The 21,328-nt window shown below is 41.7% G+C and overlaps 2 protein-coding genes across 6 annotated transcripts in view; one reads left to right on the forward strand and one right to left on the reverse strand.

Annotated features, from left to right (window-relative positions):
- SNORC (secondary ossification center associated regulator of chondrocyte maturation) lies at positions 1-15,590 on the forward strand. 2 transcript variants are annotated; one of them, XM_077349304.1, is made up of 3 exons: positions 1-307; positions 13,202-13,384; positions 15,454-15,590. In XM_077349304.1, exons 1-3 carry the CDS (start codon positions 235-237, stop codon positions 15,561-15,563), a joined length of 366 nt encoding a protein of 121 aa, XP_077205419.1. In that variant the 5' UTR covers positions 1-234; the 3' UTR covers positions 15,564-15,590. The 2 variants fall into 2 exon arrangements, with proteins under 2 accessions (XP_077205419.1, XP_077205420.1); XM_077349305.1 differs by having other exon boundaries at positions 6-307; positions 13,205-13,384.
- Positions 15,591-17,788: 2,198 nt separating this feature from the next.
- Positions 17,789-21,328, reverse strand: part of NGEF (neuronal guanine nucleotide exchange factor) — a 67,165-nt gene continuing 63,625 nt past the window's right edge. For all 4 annotated transcript variants that reach the window (XM_077349294.1, XM_077349295.1, XM_077349296.1 and 1 more), the window contains 2 exons: positions 19,962-20,066; positions 17,789-19,535 (listed from right to left, as the gene is read on the reverse strand). In XM_077349294.1, the coding sequence (XP_077205409.1) occupies positions 19,363-19,535; positions 19,962-20,066 (278 nt within the window). In that variant the 3' untranslated portion in view covers positions 17,789-19,362. The remainder of the gene's footprint in view (positions 19,536-19,961; positions 20,067-21,328) is intronic.

Genomic DNA, 21,328 nt, shown 5'->3' on the forward strand with positions numbered 1-21,328 from the left:
CTAACTGTAAGAGGGTGGAGCTGCCTTCTGCCTTGAGGAGATTGATCTGTCAGAGTCAGTAGCTGTGTGTGGATGAGACACTACAGAGGGTTTGCAACTCTTGTGGGTACACATGTGAAGAGATCTGAGAGCTTATGAGACACGGGTTTCATTTAGCCTCCAAAACCTAATTCCTCGTTAAGGCTTCAAAGAGTTTGAACATTCCCAAAGGCATCCTGATTCCTGAAGGAGGCAATGCCCCACACCACGGTCCTTCGTCTCATCCTGTTGACACTCTCTGGAATCCTGCTGTCTTTTGTGAAAGCAGGTAAGTTTGATTTCTTCTCTCTGGCACCATTATACCCTAAGTTTCCAGGCTGTTTTATCTCCTCACCTTGTTCTCCTTTGCTTTTTCTCATGACATTCTACATTCCTTCCCCTATTAGTGTACTGGTAACTACTGATCAGCAAGAGAAGGCCCTAAACCTCACCCACATTTGGAAGGGAGAGTGAAAAGAGGCCTTTTAGAACTGCTGAGCTAGTTGAAACTACATCACTAGGATGCACAATTGTGCCAGATGCTCAGAGGGAGTTAGCTGATCATGTCACTCCGGCCTGTGTAAGTTGTGCTTCAGTAGGGATAATGTACAAACAGTGCTTCATGCTAAGTGTTAATTCAACCCCTATGATAAATGCGTGGGTATACTAGGTGACTGAATAAACCATATAGTGGTCAAGAAGCAGGGTTTTGGTGTCTGTTTTGCCTCTCATATAAAAATTAGCCAATGTATTCCAGAGTGCTGAATTTAGATACACATGATATAGGCTGTATGTTTTTCTTGGTGCTGAATTCTCTTAACATTCAATCGTAATTACTTACCTCTCTGGACTGTCTAGGTTACCGTCCAGTTCAGGCCCATTTCTTCATTGTTCTGGTTTGTACATTGCAAATAGCAGCAGAATTCAATGTTAGGAAAACACATGGTTGGCTCCTACCATCTTTCTCACTTAATACTGCCTGATTTCTCCTCCTGGTTGCAGCTCCCATTTGTCTATGGCGGTCCAATGCTTCCCCAGAGTACCCTTTCTGGGTCCTGTGTCTTGAGCATAAAAGTTGATAGGTCCAATCTATAGGAAAAAAATGTAATGTAAGTTAATTTAAGACGGCAAATGCTCCTTTTAAAACAATTGGCAATTCCAGAATGCACATAATTTGCTCTTGTGCTGGGCCATCTCCTTGTATGACGTAACAGAATTAATGGATGGGGCCCATTTGGGAAAGGAATTAGCAAAATTTTTGTTTCACTTTTTCTTCTGTGTATTTGGAATGATGTTAATATTAGTATCATTAACAAAACTCGTGGGCTCCTGTTCTGCTTCATTCAAGCTTTTAAAGAGTTTTTTTACTTGACTGAAGGCTAGAAGCCTTCTTGATCTTTGCATAACATTTTAAACAGAGGTAAAATATGCAAGACGTATGTACCCAGAGTGTGCCAAAGTGAAATTCCTGTTCTTTGATTTACACATATAAATGGGAATAACTGGCTGAAGAGATTCATAATCATAGTAAGAAGTTGTATGGGTACCTGGCCTTTGTTAAATTTGTAACTTTGCGCTGGTTCAAATGTTGTGTAAAATACATTGACAAACGGCCAGTCAGGTGGGACAAGATGAAATCCTTTTACACAAGAAAATGATACCTGTGCAGAATCTGAAATTACATCTGAAGCCTTCTTATAACAAAATGGGCTACAAAACTATGCACTGCACATAGAGAGCCAGGATGGTGTAGTGCTTAAGAGCAGCAGCCTCTAAACTGGTGAACTGGGTTTGATTCCTCACTTCACCACATGCAGCCAGCTGGGTGACCTTGGGCTCTTCACGGCCTTAATAGAGCTGTTCTGACCAAGCAGTCCTGTCAGAGCTCTCTCAGCCCCACCTACCTCACAGGGTGTCTGTTGTGGGGAGAGGAAGGTAAGGTAATGGTAAGCCTTTCTTCAGGCAGTGAAAAGCGGGATATAAAAACCAACTCTTCTTCTACTTAATGTACAAGGATAGTACCAGAGCATTAAAGTTTCTCAGTGCTTCATTTCCATTGGCCAAGTAAAAGATCGTTCAACAAAATACAGTATTTGCTGGCGTATAAGACTACTTTTCCCCCCTGAAAAACATGCTTCCAAGTGGGGGGGGGGGTCGTCTTATATGCCGGGTGCACTTCAGTTGGGATAGACATAGCTGCCCATAGTGGCCCATAGTACTGTATTTTGAGTGGGAATGTTGGGGGGTCGTCTTATACGCCGGCAAATACTTCTTTTTCCTGTCACAAAGACTAGTTTCCTTTCCAGGTGTGTCATCAAAAAAAGAAGAGTCTGTCTTAAATTCACATACCATAATAATAATAAAGACCCTTTTGTGTATAATGTCTTACATTCAAATTTATCTAGCTTTGAAGAAAATAAGAGTATATAATTTTAAAGTATGAAGTTAGAAAGTGAGAGAAGCTGTTAGCCAGTCTGATGAATCCTGTAATTTGATGGATTTTTAAATCTGCATTATAGGGCACAGAATGTTAAGGCCACATTGGTTGCACATTTGAAGTGTTGTTGAAGCTGTTGTTGAAATGCTAACTTGAAAATCATTTGTGTTTTCCATCTCTAGAACCACTGTAGCCAATATGTTTATCTGTATTGAATGAACACATTTCCTGTTTGTTCTGTTGCATTCTTATTTGTTAAAAACAGCAGTAATCTCTTATCCATGAAACTCTCAAGGCAGGTGATCTACATAGCATTTCCTTATGCTGGTTCCCTGTGTAGCAGCCCAATAATTATTTGTGTGTTGACTGACATTCATTTTGTTTCTCATTTATTCAGCACTCAATTTACAGATGTATGTGTGGTTTTTCCACTGAAATAGTTTGATTTCATTTACTTCTGTGACATTTGCCCTGGTGTGGCTTATTCTCCTGTTACTTGATAGTGCAGTTATCATGTGATGGAGTTGCGTGTGAGAGTTTTCCCTTGCTTTCTGGGCTGAAATATGCAAAGATCACCTTATGAGTTCATCCTTGGTCTAACATTTGTTTGTTCGTTTGTTACTTGATGCGTATATCTCGTATTTCCTTGTAATTCAAGGTGGCTTACAATACTACAGTATTTGCTGGCGTATAAGACTACTTTTCCTCCAAGTGGTGGGGTCGTCCTATATGCTGGGTACACTTCAGTTGGGATAGACATATCTGACAAATCTGCCCATAGTGGCCCATAGTACTGTATTTTGAGTGGAAATGTTGGGGTGTCGTCTTATATGCCGGCAAATACGGTAGTTAAAAACATTTTCAGTTTAAAATCAGAAATGAAATACAAAGCACTAAATGTCTCCCCACTTCTTTAAAAGATGCCTGCCATTCAAATCCCCTCAAAAACCCTGACTTGCAGTACCTCCTGAAGGTCTCTAAGGAGGGGGCTCCCTCCTCTCTTTAGGAAGCCCATTTCATGGAACAGGATCCATGATGAAAAAGCTGATGCTAGACAGGCCACCAGATAGCTGCCTGATTACCATAGTTAGTGCACAGGAACATAGGGAAGGAGACTGTCCTTCAAATAACATTCTACGCACCAGACGAAATAGATGTGGCTGCCTCTTTGGTGCTACTGAGTGGAAAAGGTATGTCATTGTTGAAAGGTCCTGCAAAGGGTTATTCTTTTTTGCCTTTGCATTTTTGGTTTGTTTGCATAATTGTGGGGAAAATTTCTTGCTTAGTCCCAACAAAGCGATGAAAGGGGTACAGGCAGTCCCCTAATATGCCCAGATTTATACATAGTCCCAGCCTTTTTGTAAACAAGTTTATTTAACATTCAGCACAACTACGGTGCTCTGTGTGGACCAAGGCTTCAGTTTGCACCATCACAGACTTCCCTTTGTGCTTCTGAAGAAGGGCTCTTTTCATCCACCCACTGGCCATGTGCCATTGTGGCTACCTGAATCCGTACTGCCCACTCTTAGTCTCCAAATGCACTTGGTCCCAGGTTTTTCTGTGTCAACGTCTCCTGGTTTTCCACAGTAGAGTCCTCCAAAGTGGGCAGGGAGGACTTGATCTAATCCCAAAGGCACTACTCATGTTTTAAATTTTAGCCGTTAAAAACCCAAGGGACTGGCCCTTACCACTTTATGTCACAGTGCTAGTATGAAAACCAGTTGAGTACCTGAAATCTTCCACCGTATTGCAAACAGAAATCAAAGTAACTGAATCCAGAGTCTATTCTGATCATCATCAAAGAATAAATCAGTATTTGAATATACTACTTTCTATTACAGACGAAAGCTAAGCCTTCTTCTGGGGCTTATCTGAGCCAAGGCTGTTTTAATCCTATTGGTAGTTTGAAATGCTGGTGCTCAGCTCTGCAACAAACTTAAGTTTCTTTGAACATGTACAGAGTGTATGCCCTCACTAAAGTGTTTTGTAATACTAACGGACTAACGGAGAAGCTCTTTTTTGTTGTTGTTTATGGCTTAAACCCACTTAATCCAATATATGAAGTTGTTATCCAGATTACTCATTAACTACACCAATCACCATATAGCAATATAGTAATCCTTCCTGGCCCTTCTTTTGTACCATTCTGTAGGGCAAGAGTGTAATGGACCAAAGTGACTGAACAGTAAGGTGACCAGATTTCAACATTGGTAAAGCGGGGCACCATTGACCGGGGGGGGGGGGGTTCTTGATTAAAAATTTTGTCTATATGGAGCAACAAAAAGTTTCATAGAACGCATAGAACGCAAAAATAGTATTGTGATATATATATATATATTAATTTCAACTTAAGTACCATTTACCAGGTACCCCCAGATGTCTCTCCAAAAGTGGGAATATCTGGTCACCTTACTGAAGAGTGATAGACTTGGATCCATTCTGGGAAGGTATCAGATTTCCTAATATCACCCACTGTGCACATGGCTTCCTTTATTTAAATTTTAATAAAGTTTAAAATGGACAGTTTAATGGACAAGATTAATAGTACCTGCATAATCCTTGTGGGTGCCGAGAGAAGATAAACAAAAACAAAAATTAACATCTACCCACCTCCGACTGTGCTTGTTCTCAGATACTTTATTGTCATTTATTCAGCATAAAATAAACAGTTGCCATTTCCCTATCTTCAGTGTCACTGAAAGAAAGCTGCTGCTGCTGCTGCAGCTATTTTGTGACAGCACCCACTGTGCTATGTCAGAATCCCAAAGGTGTCCACAGACTCAAAAAGGTTTTTTTTTATGCCAGATGTAGGAGAAAGAGGCAGAAAACGCTAATTCTATTAGAGTTGTGATCTGGTTTTAGACCGTAGTTGTTTGAAATTCATACTCCAAAGTGTTTTTTCCCCTAAGTTCCATCATTATATATCTGTCACCCCATTATAAGCATGAGCTCAGTCTATACTAGTCAAAACACATCACAGTTTAAGGTCCTGTTGCTCATTCTTGTAGATCATTACAAAGAATCCAGTGTCCATGACATCTCTTCAAAAATATAAGTGTTCCCTCATAGTACTAATCCACCCATAAATTACCCTGAAAGTAAATCCTGTGTGAGAAATTTGTGATAGAAATGCTGTATTTTGGTGGACTCAGCCACAAGCATGTGCTTCACCTCTCAGGTTTTAGGTACAACTTCAGGCTTTCAGTACTTAGAAAACCAGTTATATAATTCTTTAGACGTTGGAGAGGAGATGGCAGGAAGAAAAGGTCTCCTGTTTACGATTGGAGAGAGGGTGGCGGATTGCTGTAAGTAAACCTTCCCTTGCTGTAGTGTCTCTCCTGCTGGCAACTCTTCTATGGGAGGAAAAGTACATAACAAGAATTCCAACTAAAAAACTGTTATCAAGCAGTGAGGAGGGGGAAATGGGCCTGTTCTCAACCTGAATCACCATGAGGGAATTGCAGGTGAGGTTTTTCGAGCCCTGGAGAGAAGCATTACTACCTTTACTAATCATGTTGCTACTGAAGGCTGATTGCTCCTATTTGTGTCATCAGAGTGCGGGCAATCTCTTCTAGCCCCCTTTGCATGCCAGTCAGTCTGCACTTGCAGCAGCAATGCTTGCTGCCATCTTACAGACCTTTCAACACTTCCTAACCTCCTGGCCATTGTGCAAGCCGTTTTGTGCGAGAATGTTAGTTAAAATGAAACCTAATCCTGCCCCTGGCTTCTCAGCAGCCATGCCCTGTTCTAAGTGATTGACTATTAGCAATAAATAAATATAAGTTTAAATATGTTTAAATTGGATGAATATTAAATTAAATGTTAATAGATGGTCAGCAATTTGGTGGAAGATCAGTGCATTGATTGTCAATCTTCACCTACACTGAGACGAGAGGGAAGAACAAAATGGCAGGCACATTCCCCTTTGGTAAGTCATTTTGAATGCAAAGGAGAGGGTGAAGGAGGGCACTTTTTACTTCCCTTATCTTACTGATGCTTTAGCATTCATTGGCTAGAACACAGCGAGGCGGGAGCCAGATTGCTGCTCACCAAAAACTTAGAAAAGGACCCATTGACTTGTTTGAAAGAGTCGGCAAGTCATGTTTGCTTGCTGCCCCCTCACTGCGGAACTGATTCCCTAAAAGACCATGAGAAGAAGCTCTATGGGCCTGCTAGAAGAACGGGAACGTAGTCTTTGAGAGAGCATTTGGTTTAGAGTAGTGTGGTTGATGCAGTTTTGAAGTATCAGGTTCCTATCTGAAGTTTATTTTGATCCCCCTGGGGCACTGAGTTCCTTTGGAAGATCTTATTTATGTGAATGTTAATAATTTTCTTGGAAGTCACCCTGGGCTATTCAAAAGGTGGGATAGAAACTTTAAATATTTCCTCTGTGTCCTCCAATGACTGTGGTTCAGTTTATTCTCAAAAGACAGATGTTAACATTTGATGAGGAATTTATTCTGGACACCTTCTAGAGAACTGGGGAGGACAAGTAAAAGGGATTTCAGGATGAGTAGGTCTTTCAAAACGTTTACAACATTTTCCCCCAGACCAACCATTTTTACCCACCTCAGACTCCCTGGAGAAGAGCCTAATGCTGGGAGCAATTGAGGGCAAAAGAAGAAGGGGATGACAGAGAATGAGGTGGCTGGATGGAGTCACTGAAACAGTCGGTGCAAACTTAACTGGACTTTGAGAAATGGTAGAGGACAGGAAGGCCTGGAGGAACATTGTCCATGGGGTCGCAATGGGTCAGACACAACTTCGCACCTAACAACAACAACATGCATCACAATCTTTATGGCAAACTGGTCCAGCAAGTTCTTTAACATGAGTGACTGGCCAATAGTCACTTGCCAGGCCACTTTGGGGGTTAACTCCAGCCATAAGAAGTTGCTCTTGAAAAATTTACAGAGACTCATTTAGTTGTGATTTGTGATTCAGGGCGTGTGTTCTAAACGAGTACAGTTCCATTGTAGATACTAACTTTGTGTTGTGTGTACAAAGTTTATACAGAAGCAAGAGACAGACTTGAAATGGCTGAATACCTCAGCTTCACTTGCACTGGTTTTATTTGGCAAGAGGTAGATGGCCAAGGGACTGGTGTTGCCAGTTGTACTTTGCATTTGTTGAGGCTATTCTCCATTAAATGTTTTAAATTGGATTTATTTACTCTAATTTGTTTTGCAGAGCTTCTGGAAGAAAAGTGGTTTAAGTTTAAAATACAAATAAATCTTATTGGTAAGAAATGCAAAATTGTGATTGCTTGTACTCTTTTCCTTTGCACTCTCCCATTATCAGCACTAACTTGAAAAGCAATTATTAGGTGCTTAAAGAGACTGGTAGCATTGTGCATTAAAAGTATCCAAACCCTGCAGCACTACAAAAATGTATACCAATAAGTGATACAAGGCACTAGACAAGAGTAAGGCATTCCAGATACATATTATAAAAACCCTGTAAAACAGTCCAAGGTAAGAGTATGTATAACTTTTCTTGTAACTAGTATTATAGTAGTATAATACATTTAAGGATTCTTAAAATGAAAGCAATAGTTTTATACAGCATGCAGAAGCCATGTCAAGAGATGTTTTAAACTCTGCTTGCTGCTTAAGCAGAGGCTTAAATTTGGGCTGAAATTATCTGCTAAAGAGAATTTATGCAAATAGTTGGCTCGGATCCCAAAAACTATTTTCATGAGTGTAACAATTTCCACCCATACAGTGTGAGTTTCATGCCTTCCCACTTTGGAAGAAGCCCAACTCCCCCTCACACACACACAATATCTGTTCTCAGGATTCTGGATTCAAGCCATTATATTCTGTTTATTATTAAAATATATATACCTTACCTGTCAACTGAAAGACATGACAGTAATCTGGCTGTGTAAGAGAATGAATTCATAGCAACTAAATGGGATTACATTTGCCTGATGGGAATTAAAGAGGCTGATCCTGGATTGGTAGGATTTGCCATGGGTATGTAACATCTGGACTCTTTATTGGGAAGCACTTATTTAGCTTCCTCTACTTGTTCTGGAGTGCCATCCACCACTGACTCGTGTAATTTTGTGTGCCTGCCCAGCATCTGTGTTGGCTGCTTATTCCTGGTACAAACCAGAATGTCTCACTTTCTGATATTAACTTTCTAAAACCCAGGGTGGGGCTGTTACTTGGCATGCAGAAGGGTCCCAGGTTCAATTTGTGACATCTCCAGTTAAAAATATCAGATGACAGTTGATATCAAAAATCTCCCCCTCAAACCCTAGAGAGCTATTCCTAGTTAGACAATACTGAACTTGATGGACAAATGGTCTGATAATGTTTAAGAGAACATTATGTATTTAAGTCATATTTTCAAATATCCTTGTATTGATAGTTGGTGACCTCTGGGGCCCTTAGAATTTGTACAAATGTTTCTCAGAAGAGCAAGGCCAGCCTCACCAAGCATTTTATGCACCAGTGATATTTCCCTGGCCAACAAATGCCATGAATGGATATGAACAACAAAAATAAAAACTAGATTCCTTACCTTGATATCTAATAAATGTCCATGTTTCACTACTATAGAGAAAGATGCTGAAGACCTGATAGCTTTTTTCTAAGTGCTTTCTATGGCAATATTTCTGACAAACTTCAAAAGCTACCCAAGGGTAAAGTCTGCTTTCCAAATGTGAGCATTTAACTAAGCAAGAGAGCAAAGTTATCCATTGCTGTAGATTAAAAAGTTGTGATTTTTTTTTGCCCGAATGGTGTTTGACCAGGTGTGACAACAACTTTCCCCATAGCTATCATTTTCCGAATACTGATGTGGGACGAAATGTGGAGGACACACATGAAAGGCTTGCCCGTGAGGTGTTTTTTAAAGTAGATGGGACTGTTTCATGTGTGACAAGTGCAGCATCGTGTGATCAAGATGATGGATCTGTCTCGTTGCAGGATGAATTTGTAGTGCAGCTGGCAGTTGCTTCCAGTGGAATTCTTTGCTTGTATTCATATTCAGTGGTACTGAATTTCTCATTCCCCCCATAACAAGACTGGAAATGAATTTTGGAAGGATAGAGATGCCATTGGCATATTTCAAAATCTTTAAGTCTCAGAGGTCTAAATCAGTGGTCCCCATCCTTTTTATCACCGGGGACCGGTCAACGCTTGACAATTTTACTGAGGCCCGGGGGGGGGGTAGTCTTTTGCTGAGGGACATCGCCTCCTGAGCCCCTGCTCCACTTGCTTTCCTGCCGGGCCCCTGACTTCCCGCCGCCCACTGGGGGGTGCTGCCAGCAGCAGCTGTGCAGTGCTAGGCTGAGGGGAAACCCCAGCCATGGCGACCGCTGGAGATCACCAAAGGTGAGCCAGTGGCAGAGTGGAAGAGCAGCCCCCAAGGCAGCAGCCAGGGAGGAGGACAAGGAGGAGCCACAGCCCGGTACCGACTGATCCACAGACCGGTCCCGGTCCCCAGACCGGGGGTTGGAGACCACTGGTCTAAATTACTCTGGATTGCTGGGTTCTACTTGTCTTTTTGCAGAGGCAGCCCAGCTGCTTTGATTTCTCTTGCTGGCAATGATGCATTGAAGCTAGGCACATAAATGAAGAACAAAAGCTCTAGCACTACTTTCATTTGTGGCTTTGTGGGGGAGAGAATCCCTCTTTGGTCTGAAGTCTGCATTTTTCTAATGTCGTGCATTTGTATAAAATCCCTTGTATGTGCTCTTGTTTTGGCAAGCTACTTGTTAACTTGGGTCCTTAACTTCATTTTCTCGGAGGCTGGTTGATCATCTTACAGTGATCCGATGGGCCTTCTCCAATTGAGTGCTCTGTTCAAATTTGCAGCATGGTGTGACATTTCCAGTGGTTTCAACAGGGCCCTGCTGAATGTCTCCAGGCCTTGTGAGGGCCTCAGCTTCATCCTGCCTGAACAAAATGAGCATTGATATTGCTTTCTGCACCCAGCCACATATAAACAGAAAAGGCTTTTTTAGTCTCTCCAGAGCTCGCTGGGGGGGGGGGGGAGAGGTTGGAAACAGGACATGAATCTCAACATCAAAGGAAATGTAGTTTTCACGGACTCTCACCTGAGAAAGCATCATAGGGGCACAGTTAGGGGAGAGTCTACCTGAGTTTCAAAGCTGTGTGTTCTGTTTGTACTGTCCTGGCAGACAAACTTCTGCTGCAGGAGGGAGAAGCTAATAGTGGAGACGAGAGAGATTGGTGGTGCAAAGGTCCATCTGTATATGATACTGTCCTGCTAATGGGCCAACGATTTGAAACATTGCAAGCTTTTTCAAGCTGAACATACTTCAGTGGGCAGAGCAAATCATATATAAATATATATTTTGTGAAGTTCAAATAGGTCTTGCATAGAGAAATGGGATAAAGTTTCTCAAATCATCCAGAGAGAAAATGGAATAAATGAAAAATTTGCAACATGCAGAGTAGAGTTACCAAAATTCAAAAATTCTCCTCTACTTCTATTTGAGCTTCAGAGAACAAAGAAGCTAGAACAAAATTGCTTTTAGCAGAAGCTATGTGGGGAAACGGGTTGGGTAGAAAATGATCCCATTTTACCTTAATGGGTTTACCTAGCAGTCAGGGGGTTTGTTATCATGGCCTTGCAGAACAAAATTAATTCTACTTAAGCTGTGTAGAGTTTAGCTGTGACTTGCAGCTAACAATGAAATCTGAAAAACAAATAAATAAATAGTCAAGTTATCACTTAAAAGATTATCCGATATATTCAATTTCAGACTAATAACCATGAATCTTTTTTTGCAGCTAGGCAGGATACTTGTGGCAACTTAAAGTTTTGCACCCATCTGTTTTATTACTAGCTCAAGCAGAATCATGGGGTGCCTTTTTACCCTTATATAAGACTTTGTATAGGATATGTAGCATAACCACAGTTAAAAAATGACGAGAAGGGAGTAAGATCATGCTTTCTGCCTTCTAGCAGAACAACTGATAGGATTCAGCCCTACCAATTTCTTATTCTAACAAACTTTCATGGACATTTCTTTATGCATCTGGAAGAGTGGTTTGTAATATATGAACGTTTGCACTGAAATAAATGTTGGTATTTTGCCTGATCTGTTTTTACTATATGCTTTTGAGAACCATAGTCCATGTCATCAGGTGCATATTTATATATATAAATAGAGAGAGAAAGAGATGAAATGGAACAGTGGTGTTAAAAAAGAATTCCAGTAGGGCAGCCATATTTATCTGTTTTGTCAGTTTTTGTTTGCCCCTCTAAAGCAACATCCCCCATTTATTTATTTATTACATTTCTATTCTATTCTGTTTCTGGCACAGCTGGCTCATGTTGAATCACAATTCATATAAAACCAAAACCCATCCCACCCCCCTTAACCCCCACCTCACACCAGTCCTCAGCTCACCCTCCTCCACTCCCCAACCATATACCTGGGAAGATGACCATTAGAGAAAACCTCTGAGTACATTAGCCATAAACCTCTAATGAGTACATTAGCCATTAGAGAAAACCCAGAGTATATTTGCCCACCAGAACACCCAGATATAGGCTTTCCAATTTTATGTTGGGAAATTTCCTGGAGATTTGGGGGTAGTCTGAGGAGGGGCAGAGTTTGAGGAGGAGGAGAGCCTCAGTGAGGTATAATACCATAAAGCCCACCTTCATGGCAGCACTTTTCTCCAGGGAAACTGATCTCTGGATATCATTTGTAAATTGAGTTGTTGTCCCCACTGGTTGGATGTGGGGTCCCCTGCTGTGATGTCAAGCCCACCAGCCCACTGTCAATCAGTGGGCTGGTGGGAAACATCAAAGGAGAAAGAGGAAGTGCCTGGCTATGTTGGCCACATTGTCCAGGAAGTGATGTCATCAAGCCGGAGATGTCTAGGTGATGCTGTGGTATTTTGGCAAATAAGCCTATGGTAGAGCTTTTTTTTTTTACCACAGAGCATCCGCCCAGATACCAGAGCACTGCAGTGTGATATCATCACATCCTGTGTGATACTAGTAATGTTGCATGGGCCTTTCTCTTCCTCCTGGTAAATCCCCTCCCCTTATTCCCTGCCAGTTGCCAGGAGGGACCTAGATATTTTACAATGTGCATGTTGTCATTGTGGAACACACTTTCTCAACCAAGGTTTTGTGAAACCCTGGGGTTTTTTGATGGCTCTGGAACAGTTTCCTGAATGGATAGGAGTTAATTAGTTTTCTATATTTTGTTTCAAATTTGTTAAAACATTTATTGTGTGATATGATCATATATGGTCATGTTAACCCACCCACCCCTCCCAAAATGGTCAATGATGGGCCTGGAGGGGGGTGGGAAGGGGAGGGGTCCCAGGTGAGAGTGTACTCAGCTATGCTTCCCAACCATATTCTGCATGATTGTGCCACTTCTGGGGTTTCTCGAAGCCTGAAGAGTGTTTCTGGGGTTTCTCAACAGCAAAAAAGTTGAGAATATAAAGTAACATGAACATAGATTCATTTTTGGCACAAACTATTGATAGAAAAAATGTAAAGAGAAGGGCAAAAATAAGGCAAATCTCTGCTGGACATTACAGGCTAGATGTTGGAGGACAACTGGACAGTTCTTGATACTTTATCCAGGATGGAGTAATGCATTCTATGCAGTTGTACAGAAAGGTGAATCTGGAACATTGCTGAACAAGGCAGGAAGCCTTTGAGCATCTATCAGCACAACAGTGCTGCAGGGGTAGGTTTGGCGTGTCAAGAGACTAACTGGACTTGTGTTTGTTCCAGCAGAATACCCCCAGGGACCCCTCCCTACACTGTGGAATGATCCACCAGAACTGCCCTCCGGAGGGGGGCCCTTAGAAACCACCACCACTGCTCGTTTCTCAGACTCTCCGGGATTTCCACCTTATACTTCTGATTATGAACCGGAAGACACTACCCACCTCCACCAACTGGATGACGGGAATGGTATATTCCTTCTTTTTATTTATTTCTTCTTTTTTCATTACTATGTAAACCATAATTGCCAGCAGTACAGATCTTATCATCATACATTTAGCCACATGGCTGGCTCCCCTTGGCATTTCACTAACTCACTTTGTTCCGAAGAACATAAACTGGTTTTCTTGGTGTGGATGACTGGCAGTGTGTGCTGAGGATAATATTGTTTCTTATAAACTACATCCTGAATCTTATTATGCTCATTCTGGAGATCATTTTCTTAACTATTTATTTATTTATTTTATTATATTTATATACCGCCCTCCCCGGAGGCTCAGGGCGGTTTACATAAGAACAAACAACAATACATAAAACAGTCTATAAATATGTGAATAACTTTATAATAATAACTAATGGTTGTAACTGTATAACAATGGAACAGTATAAATAATATAGACAATATCCTATAGAGGATTTCCTGTTTGTTTGTTTGTTTGTTTATTTATTTATTTAGCCTTCTTACAGGAGTTGTTATTCTGTATTTTCTTTATGTGTATGTTGCCTGATCTTGAAACTGTAAATCTGAGTTTACATTCCCCCCATGCTCCAACACTGCAAATAATGCATGAGTTGTATAGCTGTGCCCATATATCTGTCAGTAACCGTGAAGCAACATATCCCACAAAATGGGTAACCAAATTAAATTCTGTCAGAATTTCTTAGGTTGATAAAGAACATTCTGGAAAGCATTTACTGGGCCTCATAAATCCTTCTGTTAAATGGACAAACAAGTCCCCAGTTAAACTGGGAATACAGCTATGAATGAATTATCTGGGCTTTCTCACCATACAATTTTTCTCAGTCCTCATTTTGTTCAATTTCCAGATTATAAAATAGGGTTATTGAGCAAGCTTTCATAGTAGTGGGGGTGTGAAGACCTAGACCCTCTGAGACACTGCCCCTCTGACAGGTCATCAGTGTTCAGACTTATGGGGTTCTTTGTGGACACAAGAAACCAAACCTTTTCTTTAAAAAAGGTAGGAAAAGATTTATTAGTTAGTAAAAGAAAAAGGAATACCACTAAGCAACATAGTCTGCTGGATTAAATAGCACAAAACCAATAAAAATTGACTTTTCTAAGACATTGACACCTGGCACAATCACAGAGCCCAAAACCAGAGGCTTAAGCATTCTTCTATGATACAGCATAGTCCACACCTCTGTTCCATAAAAATCACTGTCAGCAACCCCTTTCTTTTATTAGATTTATTACCTGCTGCTCTCATGAAACGTCTTGTGGCAGGTTACAAAAAACAAGCTGAGGGCCAAAGAATAATTGAGCTCTAGCTCAACCTGCCATGAGACATTTCATGAGAGCGGTGGGTAATAAATCTAATAAATAAATAAATAGTATCAAATGATGCTCCAAATCCAATCAGGGCACCCATTCACAGGAACTTTCTAGAAGACTGCACCATCACTCCTGCAGATGGCAGATCTTCAGAAAGACCTGATTGCCACATTCTTGGCTCTGCTTTCAAAGAGCCTGTCAACAAGATAGATTAATTATAGATATCTGCAAACCTGGAATTGGTTCACTAATACTCACCTCCACCTTTAGGAGGAAACAGGGTGCTTTGCTTCACAGTGGGGTTCAAACCTGTAGCACTAATACTGCCCTAATTTGACACAGGAGGACAGATTTTCCTTAAGAAATTGTTTGAGGTCTTCCAAGATGTAGAAAGAACAAGATATCATCTCAAATATACACCTACCTAAAAATGCTTAAATATGTAGCATAGATTAGAAGCAATTTATTTATTCCTAGTTAGAACCATTTTTTAGCCTGTAAGTGTAGCCATTCTGTTCCTTTCCTGTATTTTTTCTTAACCCTATTTTCTAAAGCCCTAGGCTGACTTACCAGCTAAATTTAATGTGCATCTACTGGTTCTAGAGAGTAGAGTTGATGGGCTTTAGAACACCATCCTCAGGCTGATTCAGTGTTATCCAAGCACTGTAGTTGTTAACAAAAGAATATGCTGGAGCATAACATTCAAGTGCTCTCTTACAGCTTTTTCTCCCCTTATTCTTTGCAGGGTCTCTTGGTCCAGGAGCTATTGGTGCCATTGTGATTGCTGCTCTGCTGGGCACATCTGTGATTGTGGCCTTGATTGTCATCACCCTGCGAAAGTTCTCTGCTTCTTAAAACCAATAAAAGGTGTTTTTTTTCCTAGTACATGCTTATCTGAGCTCTCTCCTTCCCATGTGTGTTTTCTGTGTGAAGAGAAACAAACAATATACTTTGCATACGTCCAGTAAGATAGCTTTTCTCTTCAACCACCTGAGAGCAAGGGTGCTTTGCATATAACTATTTCTGTTATGGATGCTTTGAAAGTTTAACGATTGCATGAAGTGGGAGTTTTTAAGCTGTGTGTACAGAGAATGGGAAGTCATTGTATGTGGCAGCTTCCTGGTACGTATACAAAAAACAGGCATTTGCACCACTGTTCTAGTGTTAAGTACATGAACAAGCCATGTTCTGAAACATATAAGGCCCAGTTCAGCATGAGAAAATGGACTGCTTTTAGCTGGACTTTAGCTCTAAAATGCTGCTCACTGCTTCTGCAGTATTTATCATTGTGGTAGGGAACATGATACCATGTAATTATTTTTGGAATGCCCAATTTTCTGTTTTAATTAAAAATAATCCTTTTAGTCTAAACTCACACATTTGCCGTGGCTTATTCAAGAAGCTGTTGAGTGAGCTTTGTTACTACATAGCTGTTGAGTTAGTTTTGTTACTATGTAATGCCATGATGCTGAGTTTTAAAAGCCATCTGCATTGGTCTTATTATTGTTTGACTGGAGTTTCTGTTGGCTTGGGTTTCTGAAGTGTTCAAATTCAGTCCAGGGTGTGGTCGGAGTGGTTCAAAGTTCTCGGCCTCTGACAGGGCAGCAGCTGGATACAAAGATGCAAATACTTAGGTCTGAATATGAGAAGTACATTGAGTCCAAATAGAACCACTCCCACATGGCAGAACTAAATCTATCATCTATTAGAGCCAGCTTGATGTAGTGGTTAGGAGTGCGGATTTCTAAACTGGTGAGCCGGGTTTGATTCTGTACTCCCCCACATGCAGCCAGCTGGGTGATCTTGGGCTCACCACAGCACTGATAAAGCTGTTCTGACTGAGCACTAATATCAGGGCTCTCAGCCCTCACCTACCTCACAGGGTATCTGTTGTGGGGAGAGGAAAGAGAAGGTGAACGTAAGCCACTTTGAGACTCCTTCAAGTAGAGAAAAGTGGCATATAAGAACCAACTCTTCTATTATGCAAAATGTCTGGTGAGTGGGTGGGGGCTACCTTCTGGATAAATCAGGTCAGTGGTGGTTTTCTAATGGGTCTGACTCCTCCCTGTATCTTTCAGGCCTGTCGTGTGATGCCTGTGAAGCTTGTTCTGAGAGCTTTTGTTGTATAGTAGCAGGTATGACTACAGCTCCTCCCTGTTCCATAATTCAGCCACTACATTACCTGAGCCCTGAACAATTTAATCAGCTACTATTCAGGAGGAAAATTAAATTAAACAGTATCATCTGTTTAAAAAAATTGCTTTCCAGATTGTAAGATAGTGTTACTGCCATAGTTAATCATGATTTGAAATAACTGTACCCAGCTTAGCTGAGCTGCAATAAAATCAAGTTGCCTTCTGTTGTTAAAGCTTTCTGATGTTGGTTTTAAATGGAGTTGTAAGCAGTTGCTGAAAGCAGGTCTGGGGCCTGAGTTAAGCCACAGCACTCCCACTAATGCCCACATCAGAAATTGGATATTCCTAGCAATGCCCCTCTGGAATAGACCAGCGTTACCAATAAAATTTAACAAGGCACAAAGACGGCTGAAGATGGACATCCAAGCTGAACTTTTATTTGGCTCCATTATGTGAACCAAATGCACTGCTCTTTACATCCCGTTTTTTCCCCTAGATGCCTTTAGTAGTAGAAAATACAACTCACCACGTGTTGGATAGGTTTCTTTCTTCTTGATCAGAAGTATGTATGGGCAATAAATTGTTTCCACTTGCTATGGCATTTTTATTACTCTGGATTTATATTGCTAAAAGCTGCCTTAAGTGTCAAAGGCAGTCTACCAATTCAATTCAGATTCAAAGGCCTTGTGTGCAGATCTTGATTTTATCTCTAGCTGGAAAGATCTGCTAGAAAGGTCAAGAAAGATTTCTGCATGAGACCTGAGAGTGGCTGTCAGTAAGACAGCAGGATTAATGGGATGACTTGCTATGGCTGTTTCATTAGGCAATTCCAGTGGGTCATGTTAGAACTATAATGTGCACAAGCTCCTAGCTACCTTTTCTGTATATTGTGGAAGGGCATTTCAATGACATTTCATTGGAGTGGACCGGTTAAATAATCACTACTTATTGTCATTTATGTAACACTTTTTTAATACACAAAGTGCTTTACAATCTTCTGTTGATCTCACTGTTGCATTTGTCTTTAGTAAAGTTCTGTTCTTTCAGAAGCTCCTAATTGGACAAAAGGAGGAAATGCTATTTTGTTCCTTTGGCTTTCAGAGGCTTTCCTATATACACCAACTTGAAAGTGCTATACACAGAGTTCACGCACACAGCTATTTGGCTCAGAGTGCATGGCTAATGAGCAGGAGACCTTCCTACTGCTTTAGTACATCATTTGCAGATGACATTTGGTACAAGAAGCATGTCACCCTCTGCCTCAAGCCTCTTTTTGGCTAGCCCGGTTCCTCTTTGCATAAGCATTGGTTCGTTATCTGAGTGTAATCTCCTCTTCTCTTGACAGATGCATTTTGTTCAGAACTGTGTCAGAAATTCATTAAAATGCTGTGTTCAAAGTCTATATGTACATGAAGGAAAGTCAATAGGCTACACAGAACTAGGCAGGCCACAGAAGAGATAGAAGACTTGCCAGACGTAACACCTGTTAGAATATCATGTGCATCTTCACTGTTTTCCAAGATAATGCCTAATCATTTGCATCACCTTAGAAATAAAATCTGTTTATGGGGCATCGTTTAATGATCTTGCTTGCCCTATATCATTCAGTGTTGTTTGTTTAGGGCAAAGAAAATTCTAAATGTGTGGTATCTGCACTTTCTCCTTTTAATACGTTTGTACACTCATACACTGTTATCTGGGGACAGAGATGTGTGTATTTTATTTTGATACTCAAAGACAATTAGTAATTAAATGCAGAAGAGAAGGATGAATCCTGCAAGAAAGAACCTTCTAGGCCAAGATGGAATAGCGACGTAACCAGCATGGCCCAAGCAGTGAGCAACAGAGGTGAAAACTCCTACAGATTTCATCTTGAGCTTCCAGTCTTGCTTCTGAAATTGGTTGCCTGACTTTGGAACAAGATAACTTCCCTGTTTCTGTCCTGCCTTCTCCAAATTGGGAATTCATGAGGAGTCTGTCTTCCACTGATGCAATTACAGGTCTGCCAGTGTGCCTTGCAGGTGGTCCAAATTCATTTCCTTAGAAGGAGATTCCTGAATGTAGATTTCAGTTAAGATGCTGGCGATTTACATACTTTCAAAGATACTAAGCTCCCCAAATCCTGTCTTTACAATTGAAAGAAAAAGGCAAATGCTGTACCTTGTGGTACCACTGCTGAAGATTCAAGCTGGCAGCCTCCTGGGCCTAGGCCTAGTTATGTTTCCATTAATTCAGTGTTCAAGGTTTCCTCACCATGCAGAGTCAAGAAATGTGTGGAGCTGGCAGGACATGTGAAAATATGTTTTAAGACTGCTCCTAGATCTGTACAGGTGCAGGATAGCCATACCTCTTCTTCAGAGGCATCGTCCACACGCTATCAAGTGTGCAAAAAAGCCTGCTGGCTTGGAGGTGAAAGGAGATATAGCAAATATCCCATACTGCTTTCCCAGTTAATCCCTATTGCCTCAGCCTCTGCCATAAGTTGCTTTCCAAACAAAACAGAAACCTGTGCCCAATAATCATTGTTTGTTTCTGCTGCCCATCTTTCTTCGCTGGCTGTCATCCGTCTTGTGCACACGGAAGCACTCCTTTAGATTCTGGGATCGTATCTTGGGGTTCAGGATTTCCTCGCCCATAGAGCTGGGGAACCAGCCTCTTTCTTGATCATGCAAACGCTCCCCAAATATCCAACCTGCATAAAAGGGGGAGGGATATATAGCGATGCATTAGTACAAAGGAGCCATTATTGAAAAGCATGAGCAGCCTAAGTGGTAGGCTTCTATAACACACTGGGTTGCCTGCTGCTGCTACTTCTTTTAAGTGTAAATAAACTGACACAATGAAGGGGGGTGTATTCAGCTTCACTGGGGCTAGAATGCCTTGCAACTGATTTTTATGTAGATGGAGAATGACAAAAATACGCCCATGCCTCATTAATTTCCTTAAGTATCTTAATTAAAAGCTCACATCCCACTGTCTGAAGGACAAAGGATTATATTTCTTTAGAAGTAATCCTGCCACTCAAAACCCTACCGTTCCAGCCCCTCTATTCTAAGTGCAGGATGAAGGCTTATGGTTAAAGGGCAGCTGTAGAGGCACCTAGACCACCGGCCCTTACCATCGTCTGTCTTTTCCAGGATGTTCAGTACATCGGCCAGTTCCAGCGACAGCTCATCAGGCTGCTGTGCCACATAAGGATGGACACACTGTATTTGGGGGCAGTCTGCCGAAAGGAAAAAAAGAGTTAAGGCAGAGTTCGATGCATTGTGACTGCTAGAAAGTAAGCGGGGCCTGAGGAAATGTTAGGTGATGACTAGACCAGTATTTCCTATATTGAATGCTGATTCTCTAATTTGTATTCAATGCTAATATAGTCAAAGCTGAAAAGAACAACACAAATATTTGGAAATATTGAATATTTTCAGTGTCATTGTACCCCGTGGGGGTATTAAACTCAAGGGCAAATGTAGCCTGAGCCTATTCTGTGGTCTGGTGGGGGCAGGGTTGGAGGGCGTGGTGCCAAATCTACAGCATATCATAGTTTCCAATGGGGGAGGGGGGATGGCTGGGCAGCAGTACAAGCCCAGCAAAATGTTCCAGAAAGTTTCTGCAGTGAAAGTGAAGGGGGGCAATTTTGATAGGCCAGCTCAGCAACCACACTAGTGCCACTAGTGCTAAAACCCAAAGGGACTAAGTTCACACAGGATCATCTCTGAAGTAGAAACCGAGGGGGAGGGGGCATTTCTGCAGGGACTGCAAAACCAGTGCAATGTACTAACGCCCAGCAGTAGAACCCAGTGCCCCATTGTGGCAAATGTATATTTACTTATTTATGATTAGATTTCTATCCTGCCACTTCTCAAAAAGACTTGTGGTGGTTTACAAGATAAAACCACAAAACCCCTAATAACAAAAAAACCCCTAACAGCAGCAGCAAGATTGGTATAAAGCAAATCTCTCGTCCCCCTCCCAGAGCCACCCCCTGACAGGATGCACAGATGTAAATGCAGAGGCCTGATCCCATGGAGGGGCCCAGCTGATCTTAACCTCCCATCCTGGCCTCACCCAGTGACCTGACAGGAGAGCTCCATCTTTCAGGCTCTGTGGAACTGTGAAAGCTCTGACAGGGCTTCCAGGAGCTCATTCCCCAGGTCAGGGCCAGGACCAAAAAGGCCCTGGCTTGGATTGAGGCCAGGCACTCCTCCCTGGGGCCAGGGACCTCTAGCAGATTAGCATCTGCATAGCAAAGAGCCCTGCCGGGGGGCGGTGAAACATAAGGAGTCAAAGTAGGGCCCAAGCCGCAAATGGCCTTAAAGTTTAGTACCAAAACCTTGAACCTGATCTGGGCCAAGACTGGCAACCAATGCAGCTGCCTCAGCACTGTCTGGATGTGGGCCTTTCAATGTGTTCTAGAAAGGAACCTAGCAACTGCATTCTGTACCAGCTAGAGTTTTCGGGTCAAGGACAAGGGCAGGACTGCATAGA

Source organism: Paroedura picta, chromosome 8 (assembly GCF_049243985.1).
Source record: "Paroedura picta isolate Pp20150507F chromosome 8, Ppicta_v3.0, whole genome shotgun sequence".
Lineage (NCBI taxonomy): Eukaryota > Metazoa > Chordata > Lepidosauria > Squamata > Gekkonidae > Paroedura > Paroedura picta.

Excerpts from the sequence above, each read along its gene's own strand:
- SNORC (XM_077349304.1), top strand. The coding sequence starts at position 235 with ATGCCCCACACCACGGTCCTTCGTCTCATCCTGTTGACACTCTCTGGA. Across the intron at positions 308-13,201 it reads GCTGTCTTTTGTGAAAGCAG|CAGAATACCCCCAGGGACCC; the intron begins GTAAGTTTGATT and ends TGTTTGTTCCAG. Across the intron at positions 13,385-15,453 it reads CCAACTGGATGACGGGAATG|GGTCTCTTGGTCCAGGAGCT; the intron begins GTATATTCCTTC and ends TATTCTTTGCAG.